Source organism: Macaca thibetana, chromosome 14, assembly GCF_024542745.1.
Source record: "Macaca thibetana thibetana isolate TM-01 chromosome 14, ASM2454274v1, whole genome shotgun sequence".
Taxonomy (NCBI): domain Eukaryota; kingdom Metazoa; phylum Chordata; class Mammalia; order Primates; family Cercopithecidae; genus Macaca; species Macaca thibetana.
In genome coordinates this window covers 40,288,540-40,305,353 of record NC_065591.1, presented here as the reverse complement: position 1 = coordinate 40,305,353, position 16,814 = coordinate 40,288,540, and the positions used below count along the sequence as shown (strand labels likewise).

The 16,814-nt window shown below is 33.2% G+C and overlaps 1 protein-coding gene across 2 annotated transcripts in view; it reads left to right on the top strand.

Moving 5' to 3' along the window:
• Positions 1-16,814, top strand: part of LUZP2 (leucine zipper protein 2) — a 580,450-nt gene that overhangs the window by 470,405 nt on the left and 93,231 nt on the right. For both annotated transcript variants that reach the window (XM_050755404.1, XM_050755405.1), the window contains exon 8: positions 11,957-12,031. In XM_050755404.1, the coding sequence (XP_050611361.1) occupies positions 11,957-12,031 (75 nt within the window). The remainder of the gene's footprint in view (positions 1-11,956; positions 12,032-16,814) is intronic.

The window sequence follows — 16,814 nt, the reverse complement described above, 5'->3', positions numbered from 1 at the left end:
ATAATCTTCATTTCTTCCAAATCTCTTTCAAACTACAGGGTATATTATACTATGAGGCTATTCCTCCAAGCAATTACTACCTCCTAGAACACTTGAAGTAGACAAAGGCAAAATGGATTAATGGTAACTTTCGATAGAATTTTGTCCTCGTGAAGTCAATAAATTCTATAGTAAAGAAATATTAGATGCTTCTAGATTATATCTCAAAGCATCTTTTTTTTTTCCCCCACTGTATTTCTTTACCTAGATAGTCAATCCAGGTTCAAATATATCACAGAAATTTCTTGTTATCAATGCAAAGTATAAAAGGAAATGCCTGATATCCATTTTCATGAAGACAAACATATTTTTAATTATGGAGTAAGTAAAAGTTTCAGACATTTTCAGAAAGTACATTTCTAGATGTGTAGTTCAGAGTCTAGAACCTATTCATTAAGATTTAAAAGCTATGTAGATTATCAGTAAAGTAGCTGAGAAGTCCCATTAAGATTCCCAAGACTAATATAAGGAACAAAAGTCTGTATAGGAAGACGTCTAAACAAAATAATTCTCAAAGAACAATCATCTAATTTCTAATCATAAAGAGTGGACGTGTGAAAATTGTCATTCTTCCTTTCTGTTGGCATAATTTTCACCATTTTTCTTTGTTATGAATTCTAGACATGTAATTCAAGTTTATGAATTGCATACTAAATGTTTGGTGAAATTCACCTGGCCTAAAAGTAAATTTTAAAGAGATAGTTTTCTGCTGAAAGCTCCATTTCTTCAGTTTTCTCCACAGAAAACTCTCTCTGCCAACGAATCTCTTGATTCATAATCAAAGCATCTCTGGAATATCTCTGTCTTCAAAGAAAGGATATCAACAAAATTCGATAGCCATTGAAATCAATATGTTTGTGCTTTAATAATTCACAAAAAGGCTGAATAAATTATTTGTTTTTAAAACATTCTTTGGATGAAATATAAAACATGAGATTATAAGCTTTGAAAGCAATTTTGAAGAAAAGTTATAGGTTAATAAAATTTAAAAAGTGTCTAGTCATTAAAATGATTAATAAACTAGTATAATTTTACATATAATTTTTTAAATTAACACCTACTGTTTTGAAGAGAAGTTTAACAAGAGAGTTTAAAGAAGGAACGATATTAAATGCATGTAGAATATTAAATGGCTCATTTAAAACATAAATATTAGGAAATAAAATCACATGTTATTGTGTCTACTCTGGTACATTAACTGGATGTGTCTATTACTATAGAAAACATCCGAGGAGTTATAAATTCCTTTAGATAGAGCATTTAAAAATCATCTACTCAAAAATTCTTACTTTGCACACAGGGAATTTGAGATCAAACAGTAAGTCGCAAAGATCATGCAGTAACTGTGACTCATGGATCATTAATCTCTCCTGGAGTAATTTTTAGATATTCTTAAAGATAAATCAAGATAGTACATTTAGGTCTTCTAGTGGAAGTGGTGTTTTATTATTGTTTTACTTGCTTTATCTGATAAGTAATTACGTTGAACATATTTTCATGAGCATTTTTGTATTTTGAATATAGCCATTTTATGTATGAAAAACCACTTTTCATTTATTCAATTATTTGACCAATTTTTTAAAAATGTGGTTGTTTGTATTTTTAATTTATTTACTACCTAAGTCTATTTAACTTTTTTAATGGTTGTCTTCTTATTGTTGAACTGTAAGTTTCATTTGTATATTTTGGATTCTAGTTCTTTCACTGATACATATTTTCTCTTGTTTATGACTTGGCTTTTCATTCTCTCTGAAGTGTCTGTTGAAGAACAACATTTTATATATAATAAATTATATTTATATTTTTCTAATGTTTGGGCTTTTTTGTCTGTTTAAGAAATATTTATCTATCTCAAAGTCACAGCGATTTTCTTCTAGAGGATTTGTGTTTGAGCTTTTACACTTAGGTCTATAATTCATTTCTCATTTTTGTTTGTGAATAGTGTGAGGAAAAGATCAGGGTTGATTTTACACATGCACACACACATTATGTTTATATATAATAGATTATATATTATATATAAGATATATATAATATACATATATACATATATACATATACAATGTGTGTGCATGTGCAAAATATATATTTTATACTATATGTTGTATATACATAGTGAATATAATATATTCCTTATATCAATTGGATATATCCATTATATAATGTAAAAATATATATTTATATTATATAGTGGATATAATGGATGTATACATATATAATGTGCAAGCATGTATAAAGTATGTATAACATATATATTTATATATATGATAAAATCTCCAATTGCTTTCTCACTATTTATTAAATTTAGTATTTTTATACATTGAATTATACTTTGACTTTCTCAACAATCAAATAACTATGTATGTTTTCAACTGACCATATATTTGGGTCAATTTCCAGATTCTGTCCTGATCCGTTGTCATATATGTCTATGCTTATACCAATGACACACTGCCATTAATGTAGCTTTAGAGTTAGTCTTAAAATCAAATAGTGTTAGTCCTACAGCTAGTGCTTTTCTAAAGATTTTGGATACACATTTCAGAAATAGCTTGGCAAATTTACCAAAAATTATCCTGTGGGAATTACAGTCTGTTTGTATTTTATCTGTATATTAATTTAGGGAGACCAGACATCATAAGAATAGTAAATATCTCATTCAATTGCAAACAATATTTTAATTCATAATCATTGGACATCTTTCTGATTATTTAAAATTTTTGTTATTAGTCTTAGTAATGTTTTGTAATTTTCAACACAAATGTTTTTCACATTCTTCGTTAAATTTTTTCCTAACAATTCGAAATTCATTTTTTCTCTTTTTTCACACTCTTTTCTTTCTAGTATTCCAATATACATATATTAAAGTGTTTAATATTATTCTGAGCATTTTTGAGACCCTGTTCATCTTTCTTCAAGCTTTTTTCTCTTCACCATTCTCCAGAATGAATCGTTTCTATTAATATCACGTCATATTTACTGACTCTTTTTCTGTCATCTTCATTTTTTAATGTGCATCCAATTCATTTTTCTTTTTAGAATTTTCATTTGCTTTTTAAAATAATGGTATGCAACTTTTATGTTAAGATTTCCTCTTTTATCAAGAACATATTAGCTATAAGTTCTTAATCCTATTTTTAATAGCTGCCTTAAAGTGTCTTTCTGCTATATTCAACATATAGACTATCTAGATATTGGTTATAATTCCTTACTCTTGTGTGTGACTTTGGAACATATATATATATATTATATTAATAACTAGTGAGATTTTATGTTACGATGGAGATTTTGGTTGATATATTATAGAGACTCTGGATTTTATCTTGTGAATATTTTCAATTTTTTTTTCTAGAATGCTGTTAAAGTACTGGTAATCAACTTGATTCATGTAGGGTTTGTTTTATACTTTGCCTAGTGCCAGTACTTAAAAAGTGCAAGGTAGTACCCAAGCTCCTCTAATTTAATTGAGCTAAACCTCCAAAGATGTGTCCCCACCCCTCCAAAATCCTGTCCAGGTTTGATTTACATTTTTTTAAGGTATGTTTGAAATAAGCCTTATTCTAGGGCAGGGATCAAAAAACATTTGCTGTAGGTGAACACACAGTAAATATTTTAGTCTGAACAGTAAATATTTTAGTCTGGACAGGCCATATGGTTAACTACTGAATTCCACCATTGTAGCACAAAAACAACTAGACAATAGTTAAACAAATAAAGGTGGTTGTGTTTTAATAAAACTTATATACAAAATCAGTCAGTAAGCAAGATTTTGACTGTGGGCTGTAGTTTGCCAACAACTCTTTAGTGTTTAGCTATTAATCTAAAGATGGCTGTTTTGATTGCCTGTGGTGTTAAGAGTTTATGGGTGTCTTTGGAGCTCTTATCCTTCTACAGTGCTTAACCTTGAGTTTTTCTCCTCTCCTCTCAGCCGTGTAGAATTTGTTCTATTATTGCCTTTGTATAATTTATTACCCTGGTATGTGTAGACCAACTCTCAGCCAAGGATGTCCAGGAACACTCCTCCATTACCCAAGCTGATTTTTGGGAGCCCCACCCCTGCTCACTTCATACTTCTCTGATGCCCTGTACCACATGTTGTAGCCATTTGATCTGTTCTAAACTCTGCTTTCCACCTCAATAGCTCAGTACAATTACAGTGATCTTCTTGGGCCATTGCTCTTTGCACTTTGGTTAAGAAATTGTCATCAGGCAGAAAGCTGATGCAGTCATGGGTCTTACCTAGTCAGTTTCCTATATTTCAAGGTTCATTGCCTGGCACAATTGTTCATAGTTGTTTATAGGAGGAGAGCTAGTCCAATATTGATCACCTGTCATCTCTGTCATGTCTAGAGGCAGATAATTTGAATCCTTTTTTTAAAGTTATATTTTAGGTTTGAGAGTACATGTGAATGTATGTTTCATGGGTAAACCCTTGTTGTCCTGGGTGTTTGTTGCACATATTATTTTCTCACCCAGGTATTAATCCCAGTACCCACTAGTTATCTTTTCTGCTCCTTTCCCTCCTTTCTACTCCTCCTCCCCACTCAAGTAGACTCTAGTGTCTGTTGTTTCCTTCTTTGTGTTCCTAAGTTCTTATCATTTAGCTCCCACTTATAAGTGAGAACATGCAGTATTTGGTTTTCTGTTCTTGTTTTAGTTTGCTAAGGATAATAGCCTAATCTTTCTTTAAATATCAGGAAATATAAATATCTAACTCGAATTTAAGAAAAAAAATTTCTTTACATTAACTGAAAATGCAAGGTTCACTTATTTCAGGCACAGTTTGAATGAGTTTTTCATGTCACCAAAGCCTGCTCTATATGTATTTCTTATTTTTTTGTTTTATTTTATTCTATAGGACAGTATAGCCTCCTGCTGTTCTCTTTTATTCTAGCAATAATGTATATTTGAGTTTAGGCCTAAACATCTTCATATTACTCTGCAAAGAGAAATAATATACTGTATCTTCCCTTAGATGAAGAAAAGAGACAATTTTTATTCCAGAAAACATCAGTAAATATATTCTAGTTTCTGCATAAAGTCATTTAAGTGCCTAAATATAATTTCAATTATTTAACTGGAAAGTTAAGAATTGAGATAGAGTGATTGCTTTAAGAAATTACATCTCCATCTTTGCAACTGAGCACTGAGATCTCACCTGGCATGTATGGCTGCAAAAGAATGTGAGGCAGAATGGATGAGAAAGAGTGGAGTTATTACTCACGTCTTAGGAGGCAAGTTCATCTTATGACTTGTTCATCTGGTTTTCTGTGTTTTTGTGGGAACACACACACACACACACACACACACACACACACACACTTTCTCTTTCTTGAGGAATTCTAGGAATTATCTTAGGAATTAAGATGAACCATGCATTTGTACTTTATGTTCTTAGCGCCTTAAAAATGGTGTGCTGAGTTGCATTATAAAGTCTGTTAGAAGTTTATTTTAGAACCTACTACTCGGAAAACTTCTGAATCTTCTGTGTCTCTGGTAGGTTTACTATCTTTGATAATGAGAATTTTGGAGCCAAGAGCATTACTTTTTACAAGTGGCTGCCAGAAGTCTGGGAACAAAATTTTCAGCTCAGCCAAAACTCAGCCAAGACAGATAGAAGTTTTATGGCTCCACTATCAGTGCTTTTTTCTGCTGTTGCATCCCCTACCCTACCTTTGCATCACATTCATGCAGCATATTATCATATATTTTTTTCCATAAACCTGATATGATTTACTTGTCTTTAAGATTTTATTACTTTTAATGTGAAATTGTCTCACATCCTTTTTAGAGGAGAGCAAGGTATAGTTTTATATTCTATAAACCTCAGTGAGATTTATCAGAAAAAATAAAGACAACTGGATAATTTTACCTGCAGGGAAAGGGGTGAAGGAATAATGTTTAAAAATTTTATCAATAAAAAGTTATTTCAGAATTTTTGAATTACAAATCTTATGTATGACTGATGAGTTAGAACTTCGCAAATTTAGCTAGTTGCCAAAATTTTATAAAATGATTCACTGAAATTTCAGATAAAATGTAATCATCTAGCATCAAATCCCTTTTCTTTTCTGCTTCATCCAACACAGTTATACCTTAATGTTTCCTAGAAGAAAACAGAGTTTATGCACCGAACACATTACTGGTGCTATCCTTTAGAATCTAGCCCTACTTAAGGTCCATTCTGAGAAAAAATAACAAGTAACACTCCCTTGGAGCACTACACTTAGTGTAACTGAGCCAGAAACAAAACCAAGCTCCAGCTTTTTATGGTCTATAAAAACTTGAGGTTCTACATTTTCATAATTGTTAAAAAGTATATTAAGAATTTACATTAAGAATGTGGTACATATACACCACGGAATAATAGGCAGCCATAAAAAGAATGAAATTATGTCCTTTGCAGCAACATGGATGAAAATGGAGGCCATAATCCTGAGCACATTAATACAGGAACATAAAACTAAATACTACATGTTCTCACTTATAAGAAAGAGATAAGCATGGAATACACATAGACATAAATATGGAAACAGTGGACACTGTCGTCTACTAGAGCAATTATCCTCAACCTGTGTGATACCAGTGACCAGTATCATGGAAGACCATTTTTCCACGTACCTGAGATGGGCCCAGAGAGTGGTTTCATGATTATTCAAGTGCATTACATTTGTCATTAGATTCTCATAAAGAGCACACAGCTGAGATCCCTTGCATGCACAGTTCACAATAGGGTTCATGCCCCTATGAAAATCTAATGCTGCTGCTGACCTGACAGGAGGTAGAGTTCCGCTTTGCCCACTTGCCAGCTGCTTACCTCCTGCTGTGCTGCCCAGTTCCTAACAAACCACAGAGCAGTACCAGTCTGTGGCATAGGGGCTGGGGACCACCGTACTAGAGGGTGGAAGGAGGGTGTTGGGTTGAAAAACTATATACTGGGTACTATAGTCACTATTGGCATGATGGTATCTATATTGCAAACCTCAGCATCATGCAATAGCCCCATATAACAAATCTTCACATGTACTCTCTGTATCTAAAATAAGAGTTGAAATATTTTTTAAAAATTATGAAAAAAAATTATGACTACTCTGTATGATTTAATCCAGTATCCTTTCCAAACTAGGATCAAAGTATTACAATATGGGATGATATCTGCAAGTCCTTTTATTACTTTTTCTTACCCTTTTTTTTTCAACTCTGGTTTCCTAACATCTCTTGGCTGGATTTTTACCAGGTTGAATGACTTCCTAGAAAAGGTAAATTATTAAAACCCTGGGCATGGCCGGGTGTGGTGGCTTATGCTTGTAATTCCAGCACTTTGGGAGGCTGAGGCAGGCAGATCGTCTGAGGTCACAAGATCGAGACTAGCCTGATCACAATGGCAAGACTCTATTTTTACTAAAACAATACAAAAATTAGCTGGGTATGGTGGCATGCACCTGTAATCCCAACTACTTGGGAGGCTGAGGCACGAGAATCACTTGAACCCAGGTGGCAGAGGTTGCAGTGAGCCAAGATCATGCCACTGCACTCCAGCCTGAGTGACAGCAAAGTGAGACTCCTTAAAAAAACAAACAAAAAAACCTGGGCATGAATGGCAATAAAACTTTCAAATGCAAATTTGCTATTTTTCTTGGAATTTCTTCTTTCTGCCCTGATACAAGTTTCCTGAATTGTTATTTTTATTACCTTTATGATGAATTTATGGCAGGTAATATAGACTATATTATCATATAGTCATGTATTACTATTGACCTGGTACTACTATAAATATTTTAAAGATATTGACTAATTTAATTCCCCCAATAAGCCTATATGTTAAGTACTATTATTCATCTTTAAAGAAGAGGAAACTGAAACATGGGAATATTAAATATTTAAGTGTTGAAAATTAGTAAGGGGTAAAAACTAGTACTCCAGTTTCAGTGTGAGCTCCAAAGTTCATCTCCTACCATCTTTGTTCTGCTGTCTCTCTAAAGCGAAAGACAACAGCATTGTCCTTATTATTTTTAAGTATGTTCCCTCAATACCTAGTTTAATGAGAGTGTTGAACATGAAGGGATGCTGAATTATATCAAAGGCCTTTTCTGTGCCTATTGAGATAATCATGTGGATTTTTTTCTTTAGTTCTGTTTATGTGATGAATAACATTTATTGATTTGCGTATGTTGAACCAGACTTGCATTCTGGGTGTAAATCCAACTTGATTGTGGTGGATAAACTTTTTGATGTGCTTCTGGATTCGGTCTGCCAGCATTTTATTGAGGGTTTTTGCAATGATGTTCATCAAGGATATTTGCCTAAAGTTTTCTTTTTGTTGTTGTTGTATGTCTGCCAGGTTTTGGTGTCAGAATGATGCTGACCTCATAAAATGCATTGGGGAGGAGTCCTTACTTTTCAACTGTTTGTAATAGTTTTAGTAAAAATGGTCCCAGCTCTTCTTTGTACCTCTGGTATATTTCAGCTGTAAGTCTGTTTGATCCTGGGCTTTTCTGGTTGGTAGGCTATTTATTACTGCTTCAATTTTAGAACACATTATTGGACTATTTATGGATTCAGTTTCTTCCTGGTTCAGTCTTGGGAGGCTGTTTGTTCCCAAGAACTTACTCATTTCTTCTAGATTTTCTAGTTTATGTGTATAGAAGTGTTTATAGTATTCTCTGATTTTTTTTTTTTTTTTTTTTTTTTGTATTCCTGTGATGGTCAATGGCGATATCTCCATGATCATTTCTGATTGTGTCTATTTGTGTCTTCTCTCTTTTCCTCTTTATTAGTCTAGCTAGCATTCTGTATATTTATTAGTTTTTTTCAGAAAAACAGCTCCTGTGTTCATTGATTTTTTGTAGGTTATTTTGTGTTCAGCTCTGATATGGTTATTTCTTGCCTTTTGCTAGATTTGGGGTTTGCTCTTGATTCTCTAGTTCTTTAAGTTGTGTTGTTAGGTTGTTAATTTGAGATTCTTTTAGTTTTTTGATGTGGGTTTTTGGTGCTATAAATTTCCTTCTTAACACTGTTTTAGCTGCATCCCAGAGATTTTGGTATGTTGTCTCTTTGTTCTCATTAGTTTTAAATAACTTCTTCATTTTTGTCTTAATTTTATTATTCAGCCAGAAGTCATTCAGCAGCAGGTTGTTCAATTTCCATGTACTTTTGTGGTTTTGAATGAATTTCTTAGTCTTCAATCTGGGAGACTGTTTGTTATGATTTTAGTTCCTTTGCATTTACCGAGGAGTGTTTTACTTCCAATTATGTGATCAATTTTAGAGTGAAAGCCATGCAGCAATGAGAAGAATGTATCTTACGTTGTTTTTTGATGGAGAGTTCTGTAGATATCTATCAGGTCTGCTTGATCTAAAGTTGAGTTAAGTTCCTAATTATCTTTGTTTGGCTAATATTGTCCATGGGGTCTTAACATCTCTCACTATTATCGTGTGGGAGTATAAGTCTCTTTGTAGGTCTCTAAGGACTTACTTTAAGAATCTGGGTCCTCCTGTATTGGGTGCATATATATTTAGAATAGTTAGCTCTTCTTGTTGAATTGAACCCTTTACCATTATGTAATGCCGCCCTTTATCTTTTTTGATCTTTGTTGATTTAATGTCTATTTTGTCAGAAACTAGGATTGTGACCTCTGCTTTTTTGTGTTTTTCATTTGCTTGGTAAATTTTCCTCCATCCCTTTATTTTGAACCTATGTGTGTCTTTGCACATGAGATGGATCTCTTGAAGATAGCATACAGACGGGTCTTGACTCTATCAACCTTGGCATTCTGTTTCTTTTAATTGGGGCATTTAGTCCATTTACCTTTAAGATTAATATTGTTATATGTGAATTTGATTCTGTCATGATGCTGGAACTAGCATTTTCTTACACACATTAAAAAAGGGAATTTTACATAAGTAGTTCTATGTATTTATGACAGATAATGTTTCTACCAATACAATGAAATACATGTGATTTAAATATAAAATTTATAAATTCTTATTTCTTTGAGCCTCTGAGTTTGGGTTTCTGTTTCACAATAGTAGCTAATTAACCCGTATAGATATGAGTTGTCAGGAATACTGTTACGATTAAATAAATTTTAGCAGATATCTAAATGATGAGAAGAAGAAAATCATGCTAGGAATTTTTAAGACCTTGCAATATAGATAAACTTAGCACTTTTGAGGTAAAATAAGGCCAGTATATCAAGAAAGATTGAGAAGGAGAAAATAATGTAGTGCATTGTTATGGTAAAACATATTATTTTTAAATCAACGAATACATAGGGAAAATGTTCATATGTGAGTTTCCTGGGGCCAGTGATCTTGGCTGGACTGAAGTATTATTCTAGGGATCTGCCAGCAGTTTGACTGTAAGCTGGGTTTATTGTAACTATTTACAATATTAATATGTTGATTAACGTAACCTCTCACTCTATTCCTTTTTTTAGCTTCATTTTCTTTGTAGCAACTCTCACTATCTGATTTTATATATGTATATTCTGTGTCTTTTTAAAGACAAGGGTTTCTTTTTCTTCATTCTACAATTAGTTCAGAGAATAGTTTTTGATTTATATTAAAACATATGTAATATTTGCTGAATTACACAATTATTGAATGAATTTTGATACCTAATAAAATGGCAGCTTTCATATAGAAAATTAAATGCATTTTATTTTTCTTGCTCTCAACAGATACCACAATCAACTGTAAGATGTAAACAATTTAAAAATATAAGTTTGTAGGTTATTTAGAGAAAATATTTGTTATGGCTGTTGTTGTTGTGGTTGTGGTTGTTGTTTTAACTAATCTCAGCAATTCTCATGGCCCAGCACCAAGCCTGAAATAGTGGAGAACACAGAGATTAATCAAAGGATGAATGGGTAAATGGAACAATAATGGAATAAAGCAAGGCGGTGCAAATGCTATATGTATGCAGATAATGGAACTTCCAATTCTTCATATTCCTAATTTGAGCCTGGCTAGTGTGGTGTAGAATAAGTATTGCCATTTCCAGTTTAGAAAAGTCAAGGGCTTTGCCAAAGATCACATAGCTGGGAAATGGTAGAGGCAAGATTTGAATATATAACTTTCAAATCTGAGGGTACTGCTTTTCTCTTCTAATAGCACAATAATGACACTTGTAATGGTATAGAGATATGGTAGGATAGAGTAGTGTATGGGATTAAAAAACAAAAAATAATAATAAAACTAGAGTACATACTAGCACATTTGTCTACTTGGGCTGCCATAATAAAATACCATTGACTAAGTGTCTTAAACAATAAAAATCTATTATCTCACAGTTCTGCATGCTAGAAGTCCCAGAGCGAGGTGTCCATATGTTTAATTTCTGACGAAGGCTCTTCCTGGCTTGTAGACTGTGCCTTCTCTGTGTGTCTTCACTTGGCCCATACCTGTGAGCGCAAAGAAGTATCTCTGTTGTTTTTTTCCCTCTGTTTACATTAACATGTGTCCTATGGAACAAGGGCCTCACTCTTGTGACTTCATTTAATTTAAATTAACCCCAGAGTGCTCTGTCTCCAAATACAGTGAGAATAAGGGGTTGAGGCTTCAACATATACATTTTGGGGGGATAAAATTCAGTCTATACTAACTAGAAATATAAGTGATGGATTTAAATCACAAGTATTCCTAGAGACTTGAATTGGGTCCTTGAAACTAGATGTTTTGGTCTAGTGAAGCGTTTAGTGCATATTCATCCAGAACTACTATTTTCTGCATATTCTTCACATCAAATTATCATGATATATAGTATTTTTAACCTGAATTCTAAATGAATCTTATAGGACACTGTTTTTTTTTCTCTCTTCTCTCTTTTTACAATTTTTTGGTGATATATGACAGATGCCTAAAATACATAGGGAAATTGCAGAATTTATCTAGAAGGTTTATCTCTTATTTTACAGGCGCAGCAGCTTACTGATCTGGAACAAAAATTAGCTGTAGCCAAAAATGAACTGGAGAAAGCAGCTCTTGACAGGGTAAGTCTACATTCATGAACCATTAAAACTTTAGTTTTAGCAAAAAAAAAAAAAAAAAAAAAAGTTAAAGTATGTCCATTGCTTTTCTTGATTTATTAATGTGATTCCAGATGCTGTGTATATAAGATAGTTACAGAATTCAGGAAGGTTTGATATCTTCTTTGGAATCCAATTATTTATTTGTTTTGCTGCTACAGTAAATTGACTGATGGTTCAGTCTTTGTGAGTTCACGGCTCCATTTTTCACCTCACTAGTATGTTTATTCCATAATACCATGAATAAACATGCTTTAAAACATCAACTAAGGCACTATATATTAACTCTGGGTGATGAGTTATGAAGCAAAAGGAACTAATTATTGGCATCAAATTGTTATAACCAGTTTTTGAATGTGTATATCTTATCATTTGTATTTATCTATATTTGCTTGGAAACATGAACAATAACACTGAGTACAGCAATGTTTATATTAATAATAAATGGAAGTAATTTAACTGTTTACTGTAGGATAATTAATGCACCTATTTTTATATATTTTCTATACTCAAATTTGGAAATAGTAATTAAAACATAATATTAACAAATATACATAAATGGATGCACAATCGCTGCAATATGGTTTAAATCCTAGAAGATCATTAGATTCCCATGATTCTGAAGCAGGCTGGTCTTCTCTGAGTTGTTACCCTCTCTGACTCTTGGAATAGTCTTCATGATATTAGATGTTTTCCCATTTGACTTCACATAATCCTTTTAGTCAATCAATGACTAAGTAGTTTTGAAGTGCCTTTTTTGTTGTGGCCATCCTATGCTAGGTACAATGGAAAATAGAAAATATATGAGACAAGGTCTTGGGTCCCATATCTCTCACAATTTTGTTTAGCACTAACAATTAGGAAATAATTGTATGCTAGGACATGAGGCAACAGAAGCACAGAGAATACATATGTATTCTGTAAGTACCTGTGGGTCATAGGGCATGGTATAGTCACAAAACACTTTATTTTGCAACTAGAATTTGGCCTGAGTCACAGAGCTCGGGGTTATTGTAGAGTTGTTCCTCCATCTTTAGTTGTACATATTCTTACCCATTCGATGCTCTTCTCCTCCCAATTCCACCTCCTAACCCCTGTCATTATGTCCCTAAATTTCAGGATGAGAGCCTGATGTTGCAGTGGTTAAATAATGGTCTCCAGAGATAGTTTACTTGTGTTCAAATCATGACTCTTTGACTGAATGGTCATGTTCAAATTCCTCAAAAATCTTCATGTCTCACTGGGAATAACAATAAACTGTATTTATAATGGTGATGAGAAAATTACACATAGTCAAAAATTACAGTACTAGGTACAATGCCTGGAAAACATTCAGTAAGTAAACTTAGAAGTTATTATTGTTACTGAGTGAGATCACAGATGACTTCTCTGTGATAAAAATTCCCTCTTTAACCTTGAGATCTTGTCACACCTTTTGGTAAATGTAAATGCCTTTTATATTACTGGAGGCTGATTTTAACAAATCACATGTAAGATACATATGAGGCTCATAAACTGTAGCCATAAAGTCAGATAGAAATGCTAGCTGACTTCAAAAGGGATAAAAACTACAGTTAATGAAATGGATTTTCACCTCTCTCCATCATCTTTATATGAGGTTTTTAAAATACTCTTAGAGTATCTAGTTCCCAAGAACATAATATCTGGAATTCAAATAATCTTAAGTACTTCATACATATTATGAAAAACTCTTAACACTTCAACTTGATTCATATGACATATTTAATGAAAGAAGTCTCAGTTTAGTATCTCAGTATAAACAATAATATTATCAAGAGCTAAGAATCAACCTTGAGTTTCCAATCAATTATTTATTTGGCAATATCTTATGAATTATATATGGTTGGCCTCAGCTACTGGAATATAAAAGAAGCCTTATGCTAAGAAAATCTCTCAAACTTTTACATTAAAAGTATTTGTATAGTTTCTGTCCCATACAAAATTTCACCCAGGAAAGCATACATTATTACATCCATATTACAGATGACATAGGTAAAATAGGTGACCTGCATAGACTCCAATGACTGAGTAATAACAGAATGAGAAATCTTTTTGCCACCACACAGTGTCTGGCACATCACAGGAATATAACAAATACTTCTTAATTAAAAATAAAGACCTGACCTAAATGAATAAGCGTTCTACTCATCCTACATACACGGGACCTGAATATCACTGGAGCAGAGGTCCCAAAATATTGAATGACTTTCCCAGGCTCTCTGAGCTGATTTCATGGCAGAAATAAAGTTAGGGAGAAAACGTTTGGCCTCACAGCCTCTCATGGTCTTTCCAAAGCCTGCAGTTGAGGACTTGGTGTCTGTATGCAAAAGAATTAAGGTAACATGAAAAATATCTTGTAAAGTTTCATTTGGGTAGAGATTAGATATTAGGGGCACAGTTGTCTTTGCAATGTATATCTTCTTGTCCCCAGACAAAATGCATTTTCTTCTGAGAAAAGTACTAACACACATCCCCCTCCAAAAAAAAAAAAACTGTCTCTTAAATCTTCCACCATCTTAGGATCACATATGAGAAATGATTTCTTATAAACTTTTCATATTATACAGTGTAAGTGGTAGTATTTTTTAATATATGAAATAAGTTTATTTTCTAATATACAAGATAAAATGAGAAATATTTCATTATTTTCTCTTGTAACAGAGCACTAACCTATATTCTCTGGAGGGTTTGTTTAATTTTTTATATAAAAACATGTGTTGTGTTAGAAAGTGATGATGCCACAAAAAGGATATAAGCCTTCAAAAAAGTTTGTTAAAAGTGAACATTAAACATATAAACAACAAGATAATTTGAAATGATGGTAAGGATTCAATAAGATATAAAATTAGAAAATATAATAACAATTTTAAGAAAGACGCATTCCTGGAAAGGGTGACAGGGGCTGTTTCCATGAAAATAGTGTGTGAGCTCATACATATAGTTTAAGTGGTAGTTTCTATATGGGTATTTGGAAGAAGGGTTCTGCAAGCAGAGGAAGCAGCATTTGTAAAGGCTGTAATATGGAAATGAGTTTGGGATGCTTGAGGGTCTATATACAAAGGATATTGTGATAAACAGGGCATTTTAGTTAAGGAACTTGCATTTTACTATCACATTTTGAAACAAGTGGGAAAAGTGGTGTGCTGCAGGGAGTGGAAAGACAGCAAAAACAAGACTGGCTGTACATGGTTTATATCAGATTTCATTAGGTGACAGCTTGTTTTAGCAAACTTCAAAGTGAACAGTAGCCTGCAGTTTAAAACAAATGACACCTAACAGTATAAATAAAAATGTAATGCCATCGTGGTATAAAATCATCCTCTGGGTTTTGCTCATGGAACTGAGTCAAGCCAAACCTGAGTATGAGTAATAGGCTCTGTTAAGTTAAAGGAACTTAATAGGCATTAGGTAAGTGGTGGGCAATTCGGACCTGAGGGTTTCTTCGATTTTTAGGCCATTTAGGGTAACTTTGTGACCTTGTCATGGCATTTGTAAAATGTCATGGTTCAGGTGGGGGTGTCTTTTAGCATGCTAATGCATTATAATTAGTATATAATGAGCAGTGAGGATGAGCAGTGGTCACCCTCATTGCCTTCTTGGTTTTGGGGGTTTTGGCTGGATTCTTGACTGTAATCTGTTTTATCAGCAAGGTCTTTATCACCTGTATTTTGTGTTGACCTCCTGTCTCACCCTGTGACTTTTAATGCCTAATCCGGGAATGCAGCCCAGTAGGTCTAAGCCCAGCCCCTATTCAAAATGGAGTTGCTCTGGTTCAAACGCCCCTGACACTATTATCTAACAAGGCCCATAGGAATTGAGAGTTTTATCAGAGACAAATTTGTTTTTTCCATTATGTGGGGAAATCAAGTAGAGGTATAGGCTAATCTGAGAAACGTAAGAATCTACATTGCTATGGCAATGATTCTAAGTATAGAAAGTAGATGCAGAAAGAAAGATGGCACGTTTCATCAACAGAATAAACAGACAACCTATAGAATAGGTAGAAATATTTGCAAATTATGCATCTGACAAAGGTCTAATATCTAGCATATATAAGGAACTTAAATTTATAAGAGAAAAACAAACAACCTCATTAAAAAGTAGGTGAAGGACATGAATAGACACTTTTCAAAAGAAGACATACATGTGGCCAACAAGCATATGAAAAAAGCTCAATATCACTAATTATTAGAAAAATGCAAATCAAAATCACAATGAGATACCATCTCACACTAGTCAAAATGACTGTTATTAAAACGTTAAAAAATAACAGATGGTTGTGAGGTTGCAGAGAAAAGGGAAGACTTATGTAGTTAGTGGGAGTGTAAATTAGTTCATCCATCGTGGAAAGCAGTATAGCAATTCCTCAAAGAACTAAAAGCAGAACAATAATTTGACCCAGCCGTCCCATTACTGGGTACACACCAAGAGTAATAAACATTTTTCTTCCATAAAGACACATGCATGTGAGTGTTCATTGCAGCAATATTCACAATAACAAAGGTATAGAATCAACCTAAATACCCTTCAATGACAGATTGGATAAATAATGTGTGATACATATACACTATGGAATAGTATCCAGTCATAAAAAAGAATGAGATCATATCTTTTGCAGGAACATGGATGGAGCTAGAGGCTATTATCCTTAGAAAGCTAATGCAAGTACAGAAAACTAAATACCCACCACTCCCACAAGGGAGCTAAATGATGAAAACTTAGGAAC